The sequence below is a fragment of the Hypanus sabinus genome, chromosome 9 (genome assembly GCF_030144855.1).
Source record: "Hypanus sabinus isolate sHypSab1 chromosome 9, sHypSab1.hap1, whole genome shotgun sequence".
NCBI classification, from domain to species: Eukaryota; Metazoa; Chordata; class Chondrichthyes; order Myliobatiformes; family Dasyatidae; genus Hypanus; species Hypanus sabinus.
This window is the reverse complement of record NC_082714.1, coordinates 165,492,291-165,519,066: the sequence shown is the minus strand read 5'-3', so window position 1 is coordinate 165,519,066 and position 26,776 is coordinate 165,492,291. Positions and strand designations below refer to the sequence as shown.

Here is a 26,776-nt window from a genome sequence, read left to right as displayed (position 1 = left end):
GAGGGTTTGAGATTTGAGACTGATCAGGATTAGAGGGTTTGAGATTTGAGGCTGACCAGGATTAGAGGGTTTGAGATTTGAGATTGACCAGGATTAGAGGGTTTGAGATTTGAGGCTGATCAGGATTAGAGGGTTTGAGATTTGAGATTGACCAGGATTAGAGGGTTTCAGATTTGAGATTGACCAGGATTAGAGGGTTTGAGATTTGAGGCTGACCAGGATTAGAGGGTTTGAGATTGGAGGCTGATCAGGATTAGAGGGTTTGAGATTGGAGGCTGATCAGGATTAGAGGGTTTGAGATTTGAGGCTGATCAGGATTAGAAGGTTTGAGATTTGAGATTGACCTGGATTAGAGGGTTTGAGATTTGAGATTGACCAGGATTAGAGGGTTTGAGATTTGAGATTGACCAGGATTAGAGGGTTTGAGATTTGAGGCTGACCAGGATTAGAGGGTTTGAGATTTGAGGCTGACCAGGATTAGAGGGTTTGAGATTTGAGATTGACCAGGATTAGAGGGTTTGAGATTTGAGATTGACCAGGATTAGAGGGTTTGAGATTTGAGGCTGATCAGGATTAGAAGGTTTGAGATTTGAGATTGACCAGGATTAGAGGGTTTGAGATTTGAGGCTGATCAGGATTAGAGGGTTTGAGATTTGAGGCTGATCAGGATTAGAGGGTTTGAGATTTGAGACTGATCAGGATTAGAGGGTTTGAGATTTGAGGCTGACCAGTATTAGAGGGTTTGAGATTTGAGATTGACCAGAGTTAGAGAGTTTGAGATTTGAGGCTGACCAGGATTAGAGGGTTTGAGATTGGAGGCTGATCAGGATTAGAGGGTTTGAGATTTGAGGCTGATCAGGATTAGAAGGTTTGAGATTTGAGATTGACCAGGATTAGAGGGTTTGAGATTTGAGACTGATCAGGATTAGAGGGTTTGAGATTTGAGGCTGACCAGGATTAGAGGGTTTGAGATTTGAGATTGACCAGGATTAGAGGGTTTGAGATTTGAGGCTGATCAGGATTAGAGGGTTTGAGATTTGAGACTGATCAGGATTAGAGGGTTTGAGATTTGAGATTGACCAGGATTAGAGGGTTTGAGATTTGAGGCTGACCAGGATTAGAGGGTTTGAGATTTGAGATTGACTAGGATTAGAGGGTTTGAGATTTGAGGCTGACCAGGATTAGAGGGTTTGAGATTTGAGATTGACCAGTATTAGAGGGTTTCAGATTTGAGATTGACCAGGATTAGAGGGTTTGAGATTTGAGATTGACCAGGATTAGAGGGTTTCACATTTGAGATTGACCAGCATTAGAGGGTTTGAGATTTGAGATTGACCAGGATTAGAAGGTTTGAGATTTGAGATTGACCAGGATTAGAGAGTTTGAGATTTGAGACTGACCAGTATTAGAGGGTTTGAGATTTGAGACTGACCAGAGTTAGAGAGTTTGAGATTTGAGACTGACCAGTATTAGAGGGTTTGAGATTTGAGACTGACCAGAGTTAGAGAGTTTGAGATTTGAGGCTGACCAGTATTAGAGGGTTTGAGATTTGAGATTGACCAGGATTAGAGAGTTTGAGATTTGAGGCTGACCAGGATTAGAGGGTTTGAGATTTGAGATTGACCAGTATTAGAGGGTTTGAGATTTGAGATTGACCAGGATTAGAGGGTTTCAGATTTGAGGCTGACCAGTATTAGAGGGTTTGAGATTTGAGATTGACCAGGATTACAGGGTTTGAGATTTGAGACTGACCAGGATTAGAGAGTATGAGAATTGAGGCTGATCAGAGTTAGAGGGTTTGAGATTTGAGACTGACCAGGATTAGAGGGTTTGAGATTTGAGGCTGATCAGGATTAGAGGGTTTGAGATTTGAGGCTGATCAGGATTAGAGAGTTTGAGATTTGAGATTGACCAGGATTAGAGAGTTTGAGATTTGAGACTAACCAGGATTAGAGAGTATGAGAATTGAGGCTGACCAGGATTAGAGGGTTTGAGATTTGAGGCTGACCAGGATTAGAGGGTTTGAGATTTGAGACTGACCAGTATTAGAGGGTTTGAGATTTGAGATTGACCAGGATTAGAGGGTTTGAGATTTGAGATTGACCAGGATTAGAGGGTTTGAGATTTGAGATTGACCAGGATCAGAGGGTTTGAGATTTGAGACTGATCAGGATTAGAGGGTTTGAGATTTGAGGCTGACCAGTATTAGAGGGTTTGAGATTTGAGATTGACCAGGATTAGAGGGTTTCAGATTTGAGGCTGACCAGGATTAGAAGGTTTGAGATTTGAGATTGACCAGGATTAGAGGGTTTCAGATTTGAGGCTGACCAGGATTAGAAGGTTTGAGATTTGAGATTGACCAGGATTAGAGGGTTTGAGATTTGAGACTGACCAGTATTACAGGGTTTGAGATTTGAGGCTGACCAGGATTAGAGGGTTTGAGATTTGAGATTGACCAGGATTAGAGGGTTTGAGATTTGAGGCTGATCAGGATTAGAGGGTTTGAGATTTGAGATTGACCAGGATTAGAGGGTTTGAGATTTGAGATTGACCAGGATTAGAGGGTTTCAGATTTGAGGCTGACCAGGATTAGAGAGTATGAGATTTGAGGCTGACCAGAGTTAGAGAGTTTGAGATTTGAGGCTGACCAGGATTAGAGGGTTTGAGATTTGAGATTGACCAGGATTAGAGGGTTTGAGATTTGAGATTGACCAGGATTAGAGGGTTTGAGATTTGAGACTGATCAGGATTAGAGAATATGAGAATTAAGGCTGACCAGAGTTAGAGGGCTTGAGATTGATGCTGACCAGGATAGTCGCTGTGGGACAGAGGAGGGTGATAGGAGGTGTGTTCCTTCCGTGATCCCACCTTAAAAGGGTGGTGGTCGACACAATGGACGGCTTGGGCCCAGAGTCAATGAATGGGGCTGTCCGCAGGGGTGAAGGCTCTGTAGGCTTTAGCATCCGCATCTTCAGTCCACCTTCCAGATGATGACCTTGCTGTCCTCAGTGGCGCTAAGCATATAGCGGTCCTCGGCTGGACACAGCGCTCTGACTGGGCCGCAGGCTGCCTCCAGCTCCTTCTGTAGCAAGTGGGTCTCCGTGTTGATGATGTAAATCCGGCCCCGGCTGCCGTCTGCCGTTCCCCCACCAACCCACACCTGGGGACCAGCAAAGAGATTACACCACAGCAAGAGGAGCTGGGAGTCAGAGCTCAGTTTGGGGGCAAGGGCCAGGTTGGGATGAGGCTCAGATATCAGGTTTGGGGTGAGGTCAGATTTCTGGATGAGTTGAGTAGGAGGTTGGGTTGGGGATGAAGGTCAGAGGTCAGGTGGGGTGAAAGTCAGGGTGATGGTCAGAGGTCAGGTCGTTGACTGGGGTTGGAGGTTGGATTGAGATGAGAGTTAAGGATCCGGTGGGTTAGGGTCAGAGGTAAGATGGGGTGAGGGCCAGAGGTAGGGTGGAGTGAGAGCAGAGGTCGGGTGGGGTCAGATGGGGTGAGGGCCAGAGGTAGGGTGGAGTGAGAGCAGAGGTGAGTGAGGGCCAGAGGTCAGATGGGGTGAGGGCCAGAGGTAGGATGAAGTGAGAGCAGAGGTCGGGTGGGGTCAGGGGTCAGGTGAGTGAGGGCCAGAGGTCAGATGGGGTGAGGGCCAGAGGTCGGGTGGAGTGAGAGCAGAGGTTGGGTGGGGTGAGGGCTGGGGTCAGAGTCAGGGTTAAATTCAGATAATACTTGGGAAGAGGGTTTGATGACCGCAACCTCCTTACCTGCTTCTTGACGTGGATCATGCAGCTGAGGTGTACGCCAGCCGGGAGGGGGATCTCTTCGACCAGATCATTCAGGCTGTCGGTGCAATACACGTACAGGCTGCACCTCTCCCGACACAACATCCACACCTCCCCCTGCAGAGACAGCAGGCAGAAGCAGTGTTAACCAGCCATCTGCTGACCTGGCCCACGGCCCCTAGCCTGGCTCCACCAGCAGCTGGCAGAGAAGAGCCTACATATGCAGAGAGCCCCTCACACCCTTCTGTGGCACGAACAGTGAACAGAAGACAGCACAGAGACAGGCCCTGTGGCTCAGCTGGCCCACGCTGACCAAAACTGCTATCTGAGCTAGCCCTAATGCCTGACTTGGTGCTAACCCTCTCTACCAGGGGTGGTGGTAGAGGCAGATATATCAGGGGCATCTAAGAAACTGAGATATGCAGATGAGGACTATGTAGGGTTGAAATTAGAGTAGTGTGGCGACCCACTTTCTGCACAGGCGAACCGGCTCACAAATAGCCAGCGTGTGGGGGGAGACTTTGGTCATGCACCTCTGACGTCATTTCCGCCCGGAGAGGGCGGGCGCTAGGGATTAAGTGCCAGCGCTGTGAAGTTTGAATAAACTAGTCTCGAAACGACTTACTGACTGCGTCTCGTCTTTAGCTCTGTACGTAGTACATCGCTACATTGGTGACCCCGACGGTCCAAACGGGATTTGGACCAAAGATGACCGACTCTTCATCTGTTCACGCAGTTTCGCTAAAACTGCTGACTTTCTGGACGCTGCGACCACGCTTGTGGTTTAGCCAAGCAGAAGCCCAGTTCCAGATTTGGCAGATATCCTCTGATTCCACGCGTTACTACCACGTGGTGAGTGCCCTTGACCAGCAGACGGCCGCCCAGGTTGCGGATTTCATACAGTCGCCCCCGGAAGAAGGCAAATATGATGCATTCAAGGCACTGCTCATTGGGACCTTTGGCCTCTCACGGCGTGAGCGGGGTGCCTGCCTGCTTCACCTGGACGGTTTGGGAGACAGGCTGCCGTCAGCATTGATGAACGAGATGCTGGCCCTGGCTGACGGACACAAGCCCTGCCTCATGTTTGAGCAAGCGTTCCTAGAGCAACTGCCCGAGGACATACGTCTGCTGCTGGCTGACGCAGGTTTCAGCGACCCCTGGAAGGTGGCGGCCCAGGCAGACGTGCTGTGGAAAGCCAAGAGGGAGAGAGAGCGTGGCTTCCGTCGGTCAGATTACCAGGCCATGTGCCCAACAGCGGACCAGACCAGGCCCGGCAGGGGGGCGCACACAACACAGAGACAGGAGTGAGGAGGCCAGTGAACAGTGGTGTTTCTACCACCAGTGGTGGGGCACAAAAGCCCACTGTTGTTGTCGCCCGCCCTGCAAGGGCCAGGGCCAGGGCCAGCTGCCACTAATGACTATGGCGGCTGGCCACCAGGACAGCCTCTTGTACATCTGGGACAAACGGTCGGGACGCCGCCTCTTGGTCGACACCGGAGCGGAGATCAGTGTCTTGCCCCCAACGGGGTACGACACCTACAACAGGAAGCCAGGACCCACCCTGAGGGCCGCAAACGGCAGCACGATACAGACCTACGGCACTCGCACAGTGCGGCTGCAGTTCGGTGTCAGCCGGTTCACGTGGGACCTCACACTGGCTGCGGTGGCCCAACCACTCCCGGAGGCGGACTTCTTGCAAGCTCACAGCCTGCTGGTCGACTTGCAGGGGAAAAGACTGGTACATGCTGAGACTTTCCAGATGTTCTCCCTGGGTGAAGCCAAGTTGCCGGCCCCACACCTGGACTCCATCACGCTGTCGGACAACGAATTCACCAGAATCCTGGCAGACTTTCCATCAATTCTGGCACCGCAGTTCACGGCAGCCATGCCCAGACATGGGGTACAGCACCATGTTCCGACCCAGGGACTACCCCTCCACGCCTGCACATGAAGGCTCCCCCCAGAAAAGCTCCGCCTGGTGAAGGAGGAGTTCAAGAGGATGGAGGAATTGGGGATCGTACAGAGGTCCGACAGCCCATGGTGCCCAAAGCAGCCGGGGGTTGGAGACCATGCGGCGACTACCGCAGATTGAACAAGGCTACAACTCCAGACCGTTACCCCATGCCGCACATACAGGACTTTGCAGCAAACCTGCACAGGGCAAGAATATTTTCCAAAGTAGACCTCGTCCGGTCCGGTCAAAGACCTGCAGGAGTTCGTTGGTATGGTGAACTTCTACCACCGTTTCCTCCCCTCAGCAGCCCGTATCATGTGCCCTTTGTACACCCTGATGTCGGGTAAAGGCAAGGACATTACTTGGGACGAGGAGGCCGCGGCCGCTTTCATTAAAGCCAAGGAAGCCTTGGCAGATGCCGCGATGCTGGTGCACCCCAGAACGGATGTTCCGACTGTCCTCACGGTGGATGCATCTGACACAGCAGTCGGTGGGGTGCTGGAGCAGCTCATTGAGGGGTGCTGGCAACCCCTGGCATTCTTCAGCAAGCCCCCACGACCACCTGAACTCAAGTACAGTGCTTTCGACCTGCAGCTGTTGGCACTGTATCTGGCAATCCAGCATTTCAGGTACATCTTAGAAAGCAGGCTGTTCACCGCGTTCATGGACCACAAACTGTTGGCCTTCGCGTTCACGAAGGTGTCCGATCCCTGGCTGGCTCGCCAGCAGCGACATCTGTCCTACATCTCCGAGTACACGACGGACATCCAGCATGTCTCGGGAAAGGACAACGTCGTGGCGGACGCACTCTCCAGACCAGCTGTCCAGGCCCTGTCCCTGGGGGTGGACTATGCAGCACTGGCAGAGGCGCAGCAGGCAGAGGACGAGATGCTCAGCTACAGGACCACAGTCTCGGGTTTGCAGCTGCAGGACTTTCTCATAGGCCCAGGTGAGAGGACCCTCCTGTGCGATGTGGCTACCGGCCAACCTCGCCCCATCGTCCCAGCAGCCTGGCAGTGGCAAGTTTTCGACTCCATACACGGTTTGGTGCACCCATCTATCAGGACAACCATCTGACTGGTCTCCAGCAAGTTCACGTGGCACGGACTTCGCAAGCAGGTCAGTGAATGGGCCAGAACGTGCACGCAGTGCCAAACAGCCAAGGTGCAGCGGCACACTAAAGCCCCGCCGCAGCAGTTCAAACCCACATTCATGTGGATATCGTGGGCCCCCTACCAATGTCCCGAGGAGCACGGTACCTCCTAACTATGGTAGACCGGTTCACGAGGTGGCCAGAGGCGGTCCCGCTCACCGACACATCTGCCGATTCCTGTGCCCGAGCACTGTTTGCAACCTGGGTAGCACATTTCGGGGTACCAGCCCATATTACCTCCGACAGAGGCGCCCAGTTCACCTCTAGCCTGTGGTCGGCTGTAGCCAGCCTGTTGGGAACGCAGCTACACCACACTATTGCCTACCACCCACAGTCGAACGGACTAGTGGAACGCTTCCACTGTCACTTGAAGTCGGCTCTCATGGCCCGTCTGAGAGGACCTAACCGGGTGGATGAGCTTCCTTGGGTCCTGCTTGGAATTCGTACAGCACCCAAAGAGGATCTGCACGCCTCGTCCGCCGAGTTGGTGTACGGCGCACCCCTGGTCGTCCCAGGAGAGTTCATACCAGCCCCAAGGGGACAAGAGGAAGAACCTGCAGCAGTCCTGGACAGACAACACGAAAGGCTTGGCAACCTGGCCCCCGTACCAACTTCACAGCATGGACGGACCCTGACCCATGTACCCAAAGACCTGCAGAACTGTAAGTTTGTGTTTGTACAAAGGGGCAGACACTGGGCACCGCTACAGTGGCCGTACGAGGGGCCGTTCAAGGTGATCAACAACAACGGGTCCACGTACGTTCTGGACATTGGGGGGAGAGAGAAGGTTTTCACGGTGGACTGACTCAAACCAGCCCATGTGGACTTGGCGCAGCCAGTCGAGGTTCAGGCACCGTGGTGCAGAGGCAGACCTCCCAAACAGAGGCTGATCCAGACTGTGGACATTGGGGGGTGTATCGCTGGTTCTTGGGGGGGGGGGGGGTTATGTGGCGATCCACTTTCTGCGCAGGTGAACCGGCTCACAAGTAGCCAGCGCACGGGGAGACACTTTGGTAATTCACCTCTGATGTCATTTCCGCCCAGAGAGGGCGGGTGCTAGGGATTAAATGCCAGCGCCACGAAGTTTGAATAAACTAGTCTCAAAATGACTTACCGACTGCGTGTCGTCTCTAGCTCTGTATGTAGTACATCGCTACAGAAGGTTAAAAAATCAGCACAACATCATGGGCTGAAGGGCCTGTACTGAGCTGAAATGTTCTATGTTCAACCTTTCCTGGCCAATGTTGTTACTGTGTGATCCAAGTACAAGCTGTTTTCTCTCTGGTTTCACCAAAACATAGTCCTTCAGGTCAATCTCTCCCCTCTCACCTTTAACCTGTAACCTCTGGTTCCAGATTCCCTGACCCTGGAAACTCTCCCATCACCTTCAGCCTGATTCCAGATTCCTCGACTCTAAACTGCATTCACCCTGTCTACAGCCCTCATGCACTCCATGGAATAAGCCAGCCCAAAAGGTCAAGAGGGCATCGGCAATGTGAAAAGTAATGGGTCGAGCACCCACTGACCCTTGATCTCTGAACCCCTCACACCAGACCCTGTCGGGACCTACCTGAGGAAGAATGAGGAAGTAAGTCAGCAGAATAGAGCCTCCTTGGGGAGCCAATGTTCGAGTAACTTTCTGCAGCTGGTTCCCATCCCGAGCCACAATCACCAGACTGTTCTCCACACCTGAGTAACAGTGGGTTTGCATGTTAACTATCAGTGACTTGGATGAAAGAATTGATGGCTTTGTGGCCAAGTTTACTGATGATACAAAGATGGGTGGAGGGACCGGTAGTGTTGAGGAAGTAGGGAGTCTGCAGAAGGATTGGAACAGATTTGGAGAATGAGCAAAGAAGTGGCAGATGGAACATTTTGCAGTGAAGTGTATGGTCATGCACTTTGGCAGAAGGAATTAAAGTGCAGAAAATTTTCTAAATGGAGAGAAAATTCAGAAATCAGAGGTACAAAGGGACTTGGGAGTCCTGGTGTGCAGGATTCCCAGCCAGCGGAGTAGCCGAGTCCCACAGTTCATGAGGTGCTTATGGTGGGGATGGTGCAGAGAAGGGTCGATGGGGTGGCCAGCGCATTATGAGGATTTGAACAGGTTGGGACGACACTCAAAATTTAAAAGAATGGGGTGTGGGCAACTCATTTTGGGGGGCTGGGAAGGTAACAGCAAAAATGTAGAGGTGATGATTCTCCCAGATGGGGAGTCCAGACCCTGGGGCAGAGTTTCTGCACAAAGGCTGGCCTGCCCTAGAGATGGGGAGGGGTTTTTCCTCTTGGGGAATGGGTGTGATGCATGGAATTCCATCCCCTTGACAGTGGAGAAGGTGGACACTGAATTTTGAGTGATGAAGGACATCTAAACATGAGGGGGGGGTCATGATCTGTGCCATTGGGAAGTGTCCTGAGGTCAAGACTGAATCAGCCATAACCTCACTGGTCGGTGGGAGAAGACAGGGAGACTGGAGGAGACTTGTCTCTGTTTGACACATTTGGCTTTACCAGGGTTCCTGGGGAAGGACTGCAGGCAGTATCCATGGGTGCATAGATTATTGACGGAGGCTCGGACTCACGTACAGCCCCCACCCCACGCGCCCCACCACACTCACAGCACCAGATGTGGTTGCGGTGCAGGGCAATAGAGGTCAGCTGCCAACACTGCTCCAGCTGGAACTGACTCTTCATCTCCATGGAGGCCGGGTCCCACAGAACAATGGTCCCATCCAGACTGCATGAGTACACCTGGCTGGGACAACGAGAGCCACAGTTACTCACCTGTCACCACACAACCATAACTCAACTGTCACCTACTGGTAAGTGCACACCAGTCATTGCAAACCCATCACACACCTGTACCACACACCTGTACACACTTAATACACCCATCACCCACTTGTTACCGCACACCTGTCACACACCTGTTGCACACCTATTTACCGTACACCCATGCACACGTGTTACCACACACCCATTACACACCTGTTACCACACCCATCACACACCTGTACCCTCCTGTTACCACACCCATCACACACCTGTTACCACACCCATCACACACCTGTACACACCTGTTACCACACCCATCACATGCCTGCTACCACACCCACTCACCTGTTACCACACACCCATACACACCTCACACCTGTAATTGCACACCTGTCAAACACCTGCTGACACCTATTTTTGCACAACTTCACAAACCTGTCAAGGTGTGCTATCACACGCTCATCTCACCTGACTGTACACGTGTCACCCAGGCTGTGCCCGGCCACGGGATGCGGAGACTCACCTGGCGCCCCCCTCGCCACCGGGCAGTATCTCTTGCCACATCCCAGTCACCTGGTTGCGATGCGCAATCAGACGTCGGTGACAGGTGAGGTGTCGGGTGCTGACGATGTAGATGAAGGAATCCTCGGAGCCGATCCACACCTGCTCCCGGCCAACCCCGATCATACAGTTCTGGTGGTGGGGAGAGACAGAGGGGTCAACTGGGTATCAGCAGATAGCAGCCAACTGTTGGAGCTGTGTAGCCCAGGCTGAAAACCGTACCCCCCTCACTCTTCCCCCACCGTGGCAGCAGACGGAGCCGGTCTCGGCCGCAGCGGTCAGTGAACCCACCAATGGCCTCTCACAGAGAGGGAGGGTGGTCAGATTCAAGAGCAGTCACGTCTGTCTCTTCCACTGGGAGAGAAGTGGGCTGAGCTGTGGGTGAGGAAGGGAAATGACAGTGGCTTCTGTTGACACTGCCTCAGGGACTGTGCTGATGGGACACAGGGCGACAGTCAGAGGCAGCTGAGGTTCTGGGTGTTGGAGAGACATTGGGACAGAGTTGGGGGCAGGTGGGGTAGAAGGGGGAGAAATAGAGATTTGGAGGATGCAAGAAGACAGGGAACAGATAGAGGTTTGGGGGATGTAAAGAGAAGGGGGAGAGACAATAGACAATAGGTGAAGGAGTAGGCCATTTGGCCCTTCGAGCTAGCACCACCATTCACTATGATCACGGCTGATCATCCACAATCAGTACCTCATTCCTGCCTTCTCCCCATATCCCTTGCTCAGCTATCTTTGAGAGCCCTATCTAACTCTTTCTTGAAAGCATCCAGAGAATTGGCCTCTACTGCCTTCTGAGGCAGAGCATTCTGTAGATCCACAATTCTGTGGGTGCAAAAGTTTTTCCTGAACTCCGTTCTAAATGGCCTACCCCTTATTCTTAAACTGTGGCCTCTGGTTCTGGACTCCCCCAACATCAGGAACATGTTTCCTGCCTCTAGCGTGTCCAATCCCATAATAATCTTATATGTTTCAATCAGATCCCCTCTCATCCTTCTAAATTCCAGTGTATACAAGCCCAGTTGCTCCAATCTTTCAACAATTGACAAGTCCTGCCATCCCGGGATTTAACCTCGTGAACCAACGCTGCACTCCCTCAATAGCAAGAATGTCCTTCCTCAAATTTGGAGACTAAAACTGCACACAATACTCCAGGTGGGGTCTCACCAGGGCCCTGTACAACTGCAGAAAGATTTCTTTGCTCCTATACTCAACTCCCCTTGTTATGAAGGCCAACATGCCATTAGCTTTCTTCACTGTCTGCTGTACCTGCATGCTTACTTTCAGTGATTTGATGAATAAGGACACCTAGATCTCGTTGTACTTCCCCTTTTCCAAACTTGACAACATTCAGATAGTAATCTGCCTTCCTGTTCTTGCCACCAAAGTGGATAACCTCACATTTATCCACAGTAAACTGTATCTGCCCGCTCACCCAACCTGTCCAAGTCACCCTGCATTCTCCTAACATCCTCCTCATATTTCACACTGCCACCCTGCTATGTATCATCTGCAAATTTGCTAATGTTACTTTTAATCTCTTCAATCTCTTCATCTAAATCATTAATGTATATTGTAAATAGCTGTGGTCCCAGCACCGAGCCTTGCAGTGCCCCACTAGTCAGTGGGTTTGGGGGATGTAAGGAAAGGGGGAGAGATAGAGATTTGGGGGACATTAGGAGAAGGGGAGAGATAGAGGTTTGGGGGACTAGGAGAAGGGGAGAGATAGAGGTTTGGGGGACGTAAGGAGGGGGAGAGATAGAGGTTTGGGGGACTGAAAGGAGGGGGAGAGATAGAAGTTTGGGGGATGTAAGGAGAAGGGGAGAGATAGAGGTTTGGGGGACGTAAGAAGGGGGAGAGATAGAGGTTTGGGGGACGTAAGGAGAAGGGGGAGAGATAGAGGTTTGGGGGACGTAAGGAGGGGGAGAGATAGAGGTTTGGGGGACGTAAGGAGGGGGAGAGATAGAGGTTTGGGGGACGTAAGGAGAAGGGGGAGAGATAGAGGTTTGGGGGACGTAAGGAGAAGGGGGAGAGATAGAGGTTTGGGGGACGTAAGGAGGGGGAGAGATAGAGGTTTGGGGGATGTAAGGAGGGGGAGAGATAGAGGTTTGGGGGACGTAAGGAGGGGGAGAGATAGAGGTTTGGGGGATGTAAGGAGGGGGAGAGATAGAGGTTTGGGGGACGTAAGGAGAAGGGGGAGAGATAGAGGTTTGGGGGATGTAAGGAGGGGGAGAGATAGAGGTTTGGGGGATGTAAGGAGAAGGGGAGAGATAGAGGTTTGGGGGACGTAAGGAGGGGGAGAGAGAGGTTTGGGGGACGTAAGGAGAAGGGGGAGAGATAGAGGTTTGGGGGACGTAAGGAGGGGGAGAGATAGAGGTTTGGGGGACGTAAGGAGGGGGAGAGATAGAGGTTTGGGGGATGTAAGGAGAAGGGGGAGAGATAGAGGTTTGCGGGACGTAAGGAGGGGGAGAGATAGAGGTTTGGGGGACGTAAGGAGGGGGAGAGATAGAGGTTTGGGGGATGTAAGGAGAAGGGGGAGAGATAGAGGTTTGGGGGACGTAAGGAGGGGGAGAGATAGAGGTTTGGGGGACGTAAGGAGAAGGGCGGGGAACGGGTGTAGATGAAGTGAGAAGGGTTGAGAGAGGGGGAGATGTGAGTGGGGAAATGGGGGAGAAGAGGAGCGGGCTCAGCAGACTGTAGCTGGACCGATCAGCCTCAGTGGGTATGGAGGTGGGGAACAGTGAAAGGTCAACATGTGGAGACCCCCCCCAAACTGTGACCAGCATCGCATCTCTTTGGTGAGGAGTTTCCCCTGTGAGGCTCCCTACTGTCTCGGATGTGATGGGAGGTGTCCAGAGCTCCCCAGTATCTGCACACCCCTGTTGTGGCCTCGTCACTCACCAGCCTGGACCGTCCGACCTGGATGGGGGGCTGTTCCAGGAGCCAGGAGGCAGCATTGTAGATGAGGAGCCTTCCGTCAGACAGAGCACACCACAGTGCCGGGGGGGTGTCCACACTCTCGCACGGATCCAGGCTCCCTGTCACAAATAGACAACGGGTCAGTCACTGGGTCTTTCAGTTGGTCTCACACACACACTGACGCAGAGTCACACCCACAGATTCACGCAGTCACATCGACACACACACACACACTCCCTTCCAAACACAGATACACCCATATCACATGTGTATTGCACATATCCACCCACCCACACAGATACACCTAATCTCCCTCCCTTACACAAACATGCCCATACCCATAAGACTATAAGACACAGGTGCAGAATTAGGCCATCAGACCCATCGAGTCTGCTCCGTGTTCAATCATGGCTGATCCTTTTTTTCTCTCCTTCTCAACCCCAGTTCCCAGCCTTCTCCCCATAACCTTTGATGCCGTGTCCAATCAAGAACCTATCAATCTCTGCCTTAATTACACCCAACAACCTGGCCTCCAAAGCTGCATGTGGCAACTAATTCCACAAATTCACCACTCTTTGGCTAAAGAAATTTCTCCGCATCTGCTTTCAAACGGCACCCCTCTATCCTGAGGCTGTTCCCTCTTGTCCTAGACTCTGCCATCATGGGAAACCTCCTTTCCACATCTACTCTGTCTAGGCCTTTCAACATTCGAAAGGTTTCAATGAGATCCCCCCAAATCCTTCTGAATTCCAGTGAGTACAGACCCAGAGCCATCAAACATTTCTCGAATGATAACCCTTCATTCCTGGAATCATCCTTGTGAACCTCCTCTGGACCCTCTCCAACGCCAGCATATCTTTTCTAAGACTAGGGGCTCAAAACTGTTCACAATACTCAAGGTGAGGCCTCACCAGTGCCTTATAAAGCCTCAGCATCACATCTTGCTCTTGTATTCTAGACCTCTTGAAATGAATGCTAACATGGCATTTGCTTTCCTCACCACTGACTCAACCTACAAGTTAACCTTTAGGGTGTTCTGCACAAGGACTTGCAAGTCCTTCTGCATCTCAGATTCTTGGATTTTCTCCCTGTTAGAAAATAGTCTGCCCTTTTATTTCTACAGCCAAAATTCATTTGCAACTTTCTTGCCCATTCTCTTAAACTGTCCAAGTCCTGTTTTCTCAACACTACCTGCCACTCCACCAATCTTCGTATCATCTGCAAACTTGGCAACAAAGTAATCTATTCCATCATTTAAATCATTGATATACAGCATAAAAAGAAGCGGTCCCAACACCAACCCCTGCAGAACACCACTAGTCACTGGCAGCCAACCAGAAAAGGATCATTTTATTCCCACTCACTGCCTCCTACCAATCAGCCAATGCTCTAACCATGTTAGTGACTTTCCTGTAATACCAGGGGCTCTTAACTTGTTAAGTAGCCTCATGTGTGGCACCTTGTCAAAGGACTTCTGAAAGTCCAGATGTACAACATCCAGTGCATCCCCTTTATCTATTCTACTTGTAATCTCTTCAAAGAATTCCAACAGGTTGATCAGGCAGGATTTTCCATGAAGAAAACCATACTGACTTTGTCCTATCTTGTCCTGTGTCACCAAGTACTCCATTACCTCATCCTTAACAGTTGACTATTAACATCTTCCCAACCACTGAGGTCAGGCTAACTGGTCTTTAATTTCTTTTCTGCTGCCTTCCTCCTTTCTTAAATAGTGGAGTGGCATTTGCACCATGCCAAAGTCCAATGATTTTAGAAAGGTTATTACTAATGTCTCCACATACACACCCACACACACACACAACACACACACACACACACACACACACACACACACACACACACACACACACACACACACACACACACACAGATACAAACACACCCACCCACACACACAACCTATAATATATACATACATACAGTGGCACAGAACTAGAAGCCTTTTGCAAGGAAGAATGGACGAAAATCCCCCAAACAAGAATTGAAAGACTCTTAGCTGGCAACAGAAAGTGTTAACAACTGTGAGACTTGCCAAAGGGGGTGTTACTAAGTACTGACAATGCAGGGTGTCCAAACTTTTGCTTCGGGCCCTTTTCCTTTTTTGTTATTTTGAAACTGTAAAAGATGGAAATAAAAACATAACCTTGCTTAAAATATTAAAGAAATGTGTCATCTTTAACTTCATGCCTTTTGAAAATCAGGTAATCTTTTACTCGCTTAGCTATTCACAATAACAGAAAATTTGACCTGGGTGCCCAAACTTTTGCATGCCACTGTATACACACACACCCAAACATTATATCACGCACACACACACACACACACACACACACACACACACACACACACACACACACACACACACAAAGTTTTACAGCATCAGTCACCGTGCAACAACCTCGCCAACCACCCTCCCACCCCACCCGTTCGGGACAGAGGATGGAACAAGGTCTGAACGTCTGAGGTGCCATAACTTCTGAGTGGGTACATAGATCATGGGGGGAGAGAGTGTGGGGGTGTAGTGAGAGGTGAGGGAAGGATCAGAGGGCAACTTGCATTGGCTTGAAGGGTGAGAGGAGGGAAGAGAGGGATGAGGAGATGGGGAGGGAAAGGAGCTGAGGGGAGATGGAGAGAAGGAAGGCAGAGTGGAAGGGAGATGGGTGAATGGATGGTGATGGGAAAGTGAGTGGAGCTAATGGGTGAGGGAGACGAGAGGGTTAAGGAGATGGTGAGGGTGAAGGAAGGAGTGGGGAAGGAAGTGGGTTGGGGTGGGGGCAGGAAGAGTGAGGGTGGGAACATTTGGAATTCTCTGTCTTGGACAGAGGTGGTGACCTGAGGTCGAGATAGAGAGAATTTCAGAGTCTGAGAGAGATAAGGGGATCGTTGGCAAATGCAGGAAGGGAGGGGTCAGGCACAGATGTAAACCTATCCCATGGAAACAGTGTTTCCAGGGAAAATGTCAGCGACTTACCAGGCAGGTAGAGCAAGACAATAACAGAACAGGGAGAAGGTGTGGAGTCCGAGAGGTGTAGGGTGTGCTTCAGGGCGTCCGTGGTCACCTTTGGGATGTTGGGCGACACTGAGGGGAGAGAGTATGTATGGTCACTGTCCGTGAACATCAGCCCTTGGTCCACACACTCTCACCATAACTGCCACAACTCCAGGTCATCGCACTGTGCGAATGGCGGTACGGAGGGAAAGTCACACTCTGGCTGCAGGAGGACACGCGGATCCTGGCGGACAGCGTCGGCCATGCCACTCTGAGGGATCTACCCCATTTCTGCTGGGGACCGTGGCAGGTTTGGGGTCTGGCCTCATTGGGGCAGGGTGCTCCTGGGCTGTTAGGGAATGACGTTCTGGTTGCTGGGAGACCGGTCCTGTTCATAGTATGGTGGGGGTCGGGAGGGCGCGGGGTTCCGGCACCACCACAGACCAATGTGCGCGTCGGACCCAGGCCTCGGGAGACCACGCGGGAGAGAGTCCCGCACAACGTGAGCCGTCTCTCTGGGATGCCCACCGTGCCGATCCACAACACTCCAAAGTGCTTCTTGTGTGGCTGCTGCTACACACGTTCCAGTTCCTCCCCTTGCTCTGCCAACTGGACACACCATGTTACCATTAGACAGCGGAGGAGGTGCTTCCCCTGTACGTTGGGGACCTGGGATGGAAGGTGTTGCATCGGGCAGTACCATACAAGATTCCCGAGCGGGTTCACTGACACCCCATCCAGCTTTAACATTCTGTGGGCGGGAGGCGTCGGTGTACCACCTGTATGTGGAGTGTGAGAGGTTGAGTTTCTCAGGAGCTGCTGCTGAGGTTCTGCCCGCACTTTAGTCCCTCACTCCTCATCTACGGGCACCCAGTTTGGCAGAAGCGGGCGAGAGGAGGATACCCTGGTGGGTTTGGTCCTGGGCCTGGCCAAGATGGCCTTACACAGGTCTGGCGGCAGAGGTGGAGGGTGCAGTCGGGCCGACCGCCTGCCCTTTTCCAAGGATACATCCAAACCCAGCTGATCTTGGAGAGGGAGCACGCGGTCGTAGTGGGTACACTGGGGGATTTCCGTGAGCAGTGGCCCCCCCCAATGGTATTTTATTGTTTATTTTTAATTTGAATGCACTGTACTCACTTGTCTGGTAAATACTGAATGTTTGTATCTTGTGTATTCGTGATGTAAATAAGCTTTTATATTTTTGTAAAATATATGGGGATGGGTCAGATTCAGGCCAGGCTGCAACAGGCGGCATGTAAACGAAGGCGTTTGCTGTGTGCAGTCAGTGGTGAGGGGGAGTTTGGGGTCTCAGAACCTCACCCTCGGAAACGGTGCGGTCAAGCTGGGCCAACATGTGGATAGCGTGGCTGGTTCGCGTGTGGAATGCGTGGCTGGTTCGCGTGTGGAAGTCACACTTGGACATAGCATGGATCAGCTGGATGTTACTGAGGGCTTGCTGGTCATATTGAGGGTCCTGAGGGAGAGAGGGAGAGAGTCTGTCAGACAGCACAACACAGCATCCCCCCCTGCCCTCACCAGTCCCGTCCCCACCCCCCGCCCTCACCTTGTGCCGCTCAGCCAGCTCCTTGCCAGCGCGCAGCTCACGGATTAGAACCTTCCAGACGTCGCACTCTGCCTTCAGGTTTGGCACAAACGGCTCCTTCCTGCCCCGGACTTTGATCCTCAGGCTGGTCATCTTGCGCGGGATGCCAGACGTGGACAGAACTGGCTCCACCTCCTGAGAACACACACATACCATGTCAGGGGAGGTCACCAGACAACAACCCTCACCCTGTACATATGTACATGCAGGAGTGTACGGGGAAACATGGGTGTGCACGTGTGTATATGTGTACATCTGTGAGTGTGCGTGTGTACGTGTACATACCTGTGTATATGCACATATATGTATGTACATAAGTTGGTACACATACACACACATACATACATACATGTATGCGGGTGCACAGCTAAGTGCCTGTCTGTGTATAACACTGACCAACTTCTTTTAGGGTATGAATGTGTTAGAGGAAACTTACTAAACTAATCCATGGGGTTTTGAAATGAGGAGAGGCCTGACAGACAGGCTGCATTTGGAACAGCCCTGGGCCTCTCATCTAAGAAGGGATGCATTGGCATTGGAGAGGGTTCAAGGAGGTTCATGAGGATGATCTCAGGATTGAACAGGTTAACACAGGAGCAGCATTTGAGGGCTCTGGGCCTGTGCTCACTGGAGTTTAGAAGAATGAGGGGGGATCTCACTGAAACCTATCAAGTATTCAAAGGCCTCGACAGAGTGGATGTAAAGAGGCTGTTTCCTATAGTGGGGTAGTCTAGGACCAGCGGGCACAGCTTCAGAATAGAGGGACATCCATTTAGAACAGAGATGAGGAGGAATTTCCTTAACCAGAGGGTGGTGTATCTGTGGAATTGACTGCCATAGACAGCTGTGGAGGCCAAGACTTTGGGTATATTTAAAGCAGAGGCTGACAGATTCTTCATTAGTAAGGGCATCAATGGTTACCGGGAGAAGACAGGAGAATGGGGTTGAGAGGGATAATAAATTAGATATGATGGAATGGCAAAGCAGACTTGATGGGCCGAATGGCCTAAGTTTGTTCCTATGTCTATGGTCTTATCCAGTCCCGGTAACATTGTTGTGAATTGTTCCCATACTTTTCCAGGTCAAGATGGCGCCCAGCTGAGATGTGCATTGTGCTAGGTCTGAGAGTCCGGGGCCAAGGACTCTCGGAGCTATAGGTGTGTGTGTGTTTCTGTGAGAGAGAGAGAGAGAGAGAAAGAGGGAGAGAGGGAGAGGGAGAGAGAGAGAGAGAGAGAGAGTGTGTGTGTGTGTGTAAGAGAGAAAGAGAGAGATAGAGAAGGGATTGTTTTACTGTTGTTTGTGTTGTTCTGATGAACATTGTGAACATGCTAAGTTGATGATGGAATGTATGACACTTGTGGGCTGCCCCAGCACATCCCCAGATTGAGCAGAAGGTGGCACCAAACGAACACCAGAGAGCAGCACTGAGCAAACACCAGAGAGCAGCACCAAGCAAACACCAGAGAGCAGCACCGAGTGAACACTGGAGAGCAGCACCAAGCAAACACCGGAGAGCAACACCGAGTGAACACTGGAGAGCAGCACCGAGTGAACACTGGAGAGCAGCACCGAGCGAACACCGGAGAGCAGCACCGAGTGAACACCGGAGAGCAACACCGAGTGAACACCGGAGAGCAACACCGAGTGAACACTGGAGAGCAGCACCGAGTGAACACCGGAGAGCAGCACCGAGTGAGCACTGGAGGGCTGCACCGAGTGAACACCGGAGAGCAGCACCGAGCGAACACTGGAGAGCAGCACCGAGCGAACACTGGAGAGCAGCACCGAGCGAACACTGGAGAGCAGCACCGCGTGAACACTGGAGAGCAGCACCGCGTGAGCACTGGAGGGCTGCACCGAGTGAACACCGGAGGGCTGCACCGAGCGAACACTGGAGAGCAGCACTGAGGGAAAACCGGAGGGCAGCACTGAGCGAACACCAGAGGGCAGCACCAAGCAAACAGCAGAGAGCAGCACCAAACAAGGGGAGGGGAGCACTTGCAGGAGGATCAGCTCCCAACCTAGCATGATTCCAATGCACCCAACAGAGGCCCCTGCTCTCACCCCTGTGCAGATGCAACAGGCTGCTGTGTCCAAGGCAACCCCACGGCGAAGGCCTCGTCCTCAGCACAACCGAGGCATTGCAGCTCACCTGCTGTCCGTCTCACCAATGAATGGATTTGCAAAATTACTAATGTCCAACAGGGTCTTGCAATCCCAATAAACATGCCCAAGATAATCACTCGCTCCATTTGTCAGATTGTCACAACAAGTCCCAGCGACAACACAACAATTACAAAATAAGACCAGCTCCATCACTGATGATCAGTCCTGCAGTACCAGCAGTGAAAAAACACTTACAACACAAAAGAATGCACTTTTGATTGAACCCCGAGTGGTTACTCTGAGTGGCAGTTCTGCAGGTGAAAATGCCTTGTTAATGAGAGAGGTCAGAGGAGAATGGCCAGGCTGGTTTAAACTGACAGGAACTCAAATATCCATGATTTTCACCAGTGGTGTGCAGAAGAGCATTTCTGAATGCACAACACGTTGAACCTTTGTTAGTGGTGTACAGCAGCAGGTCACCAATATACACTCTACCTAATTTACTGGCCACAGAGTGTACATGGGATATATAAATAGGAACTGGAAACTTGTAACTACTCCACAGTCTGGGGTCTGAGGCTCCAGCGTCACCCTGAGTCCTACCTCAATATCCCGTAATCGTGCAATCTCCTTGAAATGGGGGTCTGCGTCCATCAGAAGGCCGAGCCGTTTCTGACTCAGTACCAGGCGACCCTGCCCACAGTTGGTCTTCACCAGGGTGGACACCAGAGACACCTGCTCACTCTCCAGAAGCTTCATGTCTACCTCAGGATCCAGCACAACACTGTCCACCTCTGACTTCATCTTCTTCCAGTGCGAGTACAGCTCATTGAACACCTTCGGATTCACCACTTTCGGTTGCCCTGCAGAGCAAGCAAGTAGATGTCTCAGAGGAACAGGTCGAATCGGACATCACTTGGCCTTTGGGGCCCAAGGATCAGGGATCAACTTTACTCACTATATACATTTACGTGCACTGGAAATTTGCTGATGCATTGGCACAAAGAACAACATTCAACAATCACAAAGAAGGAGGAATGATATAAAGTCAGAGGTTCAAGGATAGATATGGAATACAATGTGCAAAGATACATCCATACCAACAAGTACTTACAATGTAAACAGCATGAAAACCAGTGCTTTAAAGTGAAGTGACGGGGTAATAAGAAAGGGGGATTGGGGGGGTGTTAACTGGAATGGTTGATTAGATTAACTCGCTAGGAAGGAAACTTTTAAGGTGGTGTGAAGTTTTTGGTGTAATAACCTGATAGCACTTTGCAGAAGGGAGCTTGTGGAAAAGGCAGTTTGCAGGGTGGGTAGCGTCCACAGTGACTTTTCCTGCCCACTTCTGTCTCAGACACATACAAGCCTTGCAGTGATGGTAGACTGCAGCCGATGACCTTTTCTGCCGACCTGACTGTAGTTTGTATACATTGTGAGAGGAAGCTGCACCCAACCAGACGGTAATGGCTGATGTGTGGATACTGTCTGTGACGCCAGTGCAGAATCACACCAGGATGTTGTGGGGAAGATGGACTCAATAACCAGACAGTAATGTCTGATGTGAGGATACCAGTGCAGAATCACACCAGGATGTTGTGGGGAAGATGGACTCAATAACCAGACAGTAATGTCTGATGTGAGGATACCAGTGCAGAATCACACCAGGATGTTGTGGGGAAGATGGACTCAATAACCAGACAGTAATGTCTGATGTGAGGATACCAGTGTAGAATCACACCAGGATGTGCAGTAAAATACAGAGAGGTACTCACCCACTTGTCCTTATCAGTCAAGGCACTGAGTTCAAGAGTCACCTTGGTAGGTCAAATGCAAAGAGACAGTACACTGTTACAGTGTTGATGAGGAGAGGGATCTTGGATTCCAGGTTGATAGGGTGGTTAAGATAGCATATGGTATGCATGCTTTTATTAATCGAGGCATTGAGTTGAGTTGTATTGCAGCTTTATAAAATTCTGGTTAGGCTTCATTTGGAGTATTGAGTACAGTTCTGGTTGTCCCATCACAGGGAGGATGTTAATGCTTTGGAGAAGCTGCAGAAGAGATTTACCAGGATGCTGCCTGGATTAGAGAGCATTGTTCTAATGAGAGGTTGGACAAATTGGATTGGATTGTAGTTTCTGGAGCAATGGCAGCTGAGGGGAGATCTAATAGAGGTTTGTAAGTCTGCGAGACAGAGAAAGAGAGTGCACAGCTGGCATTTTTATGCCAGGGGTGAAATGTTTCATACCAGAGGGAATGCATTTAAGGTGAGGGGGGTAATTTCAAAGGAGATGTGAGGGGATAGTGGAGGCAGATACTACAGAGGTGTTTAAGAGGCTCTGAGATAGACACATGAATGTGCTGAGAGTGGAGCGATACGGACAGTGGGCAAGCAGAAGAGATGAGGTATCATTAGCTGATTTAGATCAGGACATTGTGGGCTGAATGGTCAGTTTCTATGCTGTACGGTGCACGTTGTAAGCTCTACCAGAGGAGAAAGAAGCCATTCAGTCCACCAGGGTTTTCACAGCTTTCTGCCCTGGGTCACAGGCACACAGGAGGACGCTGCCCCTCAAACCTATTACACAGGTACAGAACAAGGCCAGATGGTGCAATCATGAATGTACGTTAAAATTGTTTCCTCCACAAATTACCGCCCTCACCTCTGTGGGAGAACTCATGTTCCCCAATATCCACACTATGTTTGGGGTGAGGGATCGGTCTACCTTTATGTGTGAGAGGAAGCTTCCCCTGACCACACAGACAGACTGCTTGGAGGCTAATCTTCTTCCCCCAGATCTAGGCTCTGTCACCACCCAGCACGGGAGACAGTCCCTCTCTCTCTGGCCAATCCTCTATTGAGGAAGACAGCTGAAGTAAAAACAGGACGTGCGATGAACAGGTCAGAGAGCAGCAACAGGGAAAGGACCAACTTCTCACTCTTGACTCCTGAAGGAGTCACCAATATGAAGAGTAAGCTCAGCTTCTTTCCCCAAGGATGCTGCCTTACCTGCTGAGTATCACCTTCACCTTTTGCTTTCAGTGCCTGACTGTTTGACAGCAGTGAGCAGCATCATTCACCAGACACAGGAGACATTCCCCAATCCTTTACAGAGCAGAGATTGAGAGCAAGCTCTGCTCAGTTTGAGGGGAAACTTTTCCACCCTGTGGAACGGGCTGCCAGAGGAAGTGGCTAAGGGTATTAGACCATAAAATATAGGAGCAGAATTAGGCCACTTGGCCCATCGAATCTGCTCTCCCCTTCTGCCATGGCTGATTTATTATCCATTTCAACCTTACTCTCCTGCCTCCCCCCCATAACCTTTGACACCCTGATTAATCAACCTTCACTTTAAATATACCAATGACTTGGCCTCCAATGCCAACTTTGGCAATGAATTCCACAAACTCACCACCCTCTGGCAAAAGACATTCCTCCACATCGCTGTTCTAAAGAGACATCCCTCTGTTCTGAAGCTGTGTCCTCTGATATGAGACTCCATCGACCTCCCTGGTGTTAGGGAAAATGGTGGGCACCAGCCGCAAGCCCTGTCACCTCTCTCCCTGCTTGGAACAAGCCGCTGCTCTAGATGCATCCAACGGTTTTTGTTCGCCAAGTGCCAGCAGGACATTTACAGTAAACGGTACACAAACTCAGCAGGTCAGGCAGCATTGATGAAATGAATGAACAGTCAACGTTTCAGGCTGAGACCCTTTGGGGTGGTGGGGGGGGGGATGAAATTACGAGAAGTTGCAGAGATCGATGTAAAGCCTCTCAGGTTGGAGGCTACCCAGATGGAATGAGGTGTGGCCTCCCCCCCACCCATGTCTTTTCCAATCCTTGGACCAAAAAGTTTATTCCCTTCCATAGATGCTGCCTGATGTGCTGGGTTCCTCCAGCATTTTGTGTGTGTTTCTCAAGATTTCCATTATTAGGGTCAGGGTGTGTGGATGGACACAGGCACCCAGTTTATGGTCCCTGACACAGGTGGATAGAGCAGCAAAGGGTTTTCTGCACAATTGCCCTCACGTACTGAGGCTGGGAGGTGGGAGCCCCATCGCCATTGTACAAAGCGCTGGTCAGACTGCATTAGGGGCACAGTGTGGTTAAAGAGAGGGAGAGGCTCTGGAATTATGCTGACAGCATCTGTGTCTGAGCCCTGGACCCGCTGGTTCCACCAGTAGAATGGACGACCTAACTAGTCTCCAACCTGATGGCATGAACTTTGATTCCACTGACTTCTGGCTATTTTTCCCTCTCCCCCTTCCCCCTTTTCATTTCCCGCTCTAGCCTCTTACCTCTGCCCCTCACCTGTGATAATCTCCCCCTGGTGTGCCCCTCCCATGGTCAACCCTCCTCTCCTATCAGATTCCTCCCTCTCCACCTTTACCTTTTTCATCCATCACCTCCCAGCTTTATACTTCACTCCCCTCCCATCCATCTGGCTTTGCCTATCAACCTATCATCATCCAGCTTGTTCTCCTCAACGCCCCCCAACCCTCTTATCCTCCCACTTCCTTTCTCTGCTTGAAATGTTGGCTTTTTATTCCTCTCCATAGATGCTGCCTGACCTTCTGAGTTCCTGCAGCACTTTGTGTGTGTTGCTCTGGATTTCCAGCAAACACTGGATCTCTTGTGCTGGAACTGTGAAAGGGACATCTGTCTGTCCCTAGCTCAGACCCCATCAATAGCACTGGCAGTGAGGTGAGAGAAAATCTTCTCCCCCCCATCAGCCAAGACATCCCCTCCCTGCCCCAGTGCACTTCCTCCTAACATGCACTGTTGATGTGTTGACAAGACCAGTGGCCATAGGGTGCATAGCAGGATCCCACAAACATCAATGATTGGTGGCTGGTAGCAGGAAAGAATATGGGGAGGGGATTGGGAAGGAATCTTGGAGTAGAGGTAATGGGTGGAGAGGAAGGGGCACTGGGAGCAAGGATGGAGGGGCAGGCAGACAAGGAAGGGGGGCCACAGTGAAGGACAGCAGAGGGACAATAGAGGTGAGGGAGAGAAATATGGGGAGGGCCCCAAGGAGGCAGAAGGAAGGGGCAAGTAGAGGGAAGGGCTTAATCCAGATTCAGGACATCGGATGTGTTCCTGGGGAACATTCTTCATGGAGAATGAGGAGAGGTCACACAGACAGGGACGAAGGGAGGGAGCGGTTATAAGGAGAGGGAGGGAGAGAGAGGTAAGTGAGGAGAGGGAAGAGAGATCACACGGAGAGGGAAGAAGGGAGGGAGCGGTTATAAGGAGAGGGAGGGAGAGAGAGATAAGTGAGGAGAGGGAAGAGAGATCACACGGAGAGGGAAGAAGGGAGGGAGAGATTATAAGGAGAGGGAGGGAGAGAGAGGTAAGTGAGGAGAGGGAAGAGAGATCACACGGAGAGGGAGTAGTAGAAGTAGATGGAGGAGAGGTCACACGGAGAGGGAGTAGTAGAAGTAGATGGAGGAGAGGTCACACGGAGAGGAAGGAGGGGAGGTCAAATGGAGAGGGAGGAGGGGAGGGAGGGATCATATGGTAAAGTGTGATGAACCCCTTGGTTTATCTTGCCGTGGACTGTTATTACTAAGAGAGAGAGGGGCGGAACTATTTGACTCTGCAGCTTGTTTTGATTTAAGCAAGGACTCTCACTCACACACAGTCAGTCGCAGTTGGAGTCGGACAATGGAAGGAAACCAGTGACTAAGGGGTCACTGGTTGGAACTTTCGAGTGCCCACAAGGGTTGGTTGAGCATTGACCCAGCACATCGATAAGTGGCTATCCTGTTGTGTGATTGGGGCAACCTTGTGGAATCTACCTGTGTTAACCCTTTCCTGGATGGTAGTTCCCTTTGAAGACAGTACCCCTGTGACAAGCTACTATTAGTGATAATTCGTAAATGGATTTGGAACGACAACAGATAAAACCTACGGTGATTATTATCCTGTTTTACCACCGTGGAACCTGTGGAATACAACATAAATGCCTTCTCTCGACATTCACCTTGGATTACAAATATTTCTCTCACATCATTTAATCTGCGGATGAACTGAACTTTCATACCTTACCACCTCAAGATTTTAAGCCTGGTGCCCCCCCACCCCTCAAGCTCAATGGTTTGGAAGTTATACTTACACATATGTATACTCATAACACTGTTCACTTTTGATTTTTCTTGTTTAAGTTGCTATATTAAGTAGATACTAATAAAGGTAGTGGTTTTAACATCAAAACCAGACTCCAGGCGTGGTCTATTGCTGCTGGTTCATTTAAACTGTTATGGGTACACAACAAAATAGGGGCCTGTGTCCGGGACATGAACAAATTTGGGGGCTTATTGATTGATCAAATACTGATTTGATTGGGGAATCCCTTTTGATTTACTTGTGTGAGGGGAAATCAGCAGCAATGGATGTTGATAAATTTCTGGAAGCGCCAACCTCTGAAGCATTAGAAGATGCCAAAAGGTTTGAGTTGTTGAGTATTGCTAAAAAGTTAAAAAACTTACTAAGGTGAAATTGACAACAAGGAGGGCACAGATTCAGAGGATAATAGCTGAGTATTATGTATCCACAGATGTGTTTAAAGTGGAGGAGTTGGAGGTGTTTCCTGAAAGTAAACCAGTTAACCCTGAGCAGCAGTTACAGTTGGAACAAATAAAGTTACAACAACTTAAGTTTGAGGCTGAGGAAAGGCAAAGGCAGGTTGAGGCTGAGGGAGCGGACAAACAGAGAGCAGAGGTAGAAAAACAGAGGGTGGAAGCAGAAAAATAGAGGTGGTTTGAGCTGAAAAAGATAGAGAGATTGCAGCAGGGAGGTCTAGTGTTAGACCCTAGCAACGGGTTTAGTGCCAGTTGGGAGGTTAAATTGGTACCTCCATTTGACGAAACAGAAATTGATAAATACTTATTGCATTTTTAAAAA

General features: G+C 50.6%; 1 protein-coding gene across 1 annotated transcript in view; it reads right to left on the bottom strand.

Annotated features, from left to right (window-relative positions):
* Window positions 1–448: 448 nt before the first annotated feature.
* Window positions 449–26,776, bottom strand: part of LOC132400008 (DENN domain-containing protein 3-like) — a 133,210-nt gene continuing 106,882 nt past the window's right edge. The window contains exons 15-24 of the mRNA XM_059981052.1: window positions 20,470–20,729; window positions 17,722–17,895; window positions 17,478–17,631; window positions 16,140–16,247; window positions 13,130–13,266; window positions 10,188–10,357; window positions 9,508–9,644; window positions 8,460–8,578; window positions 3,765–3,899; window positions 449–3,160 (exon numbers count right to left, since the gene is read on the bottom strand). Of these exons, the coding sequence (XP_059837035.1) occupies window positions 2,972–3,160; window positions 3,765–3,899; window positions 8,460–8,578; window positions 9,508–9,644; window positions 10,188–10,357; window positions 13,130–13,266; window positions 16,140–16,247; window positions 17,478–17,631; window positions 17,722–17,895; window positions 20,470–20,729 (1,583 nt within the window). The 3' untranslated portion in view covers window positions 449–2,971. The remainder of the gene's footprint in view (window positions 3,161–3,764; window positions 3,900–8,459; window positions 8,579–9,507; window positions 9,645–10,187; window positions 10,358–13,129; window positions 13,267–16,139; window positions 16,248–17,477; window positions 17,632–17,721; window positions 17,896–20,469; window positions 20,730–26,776) is intronic.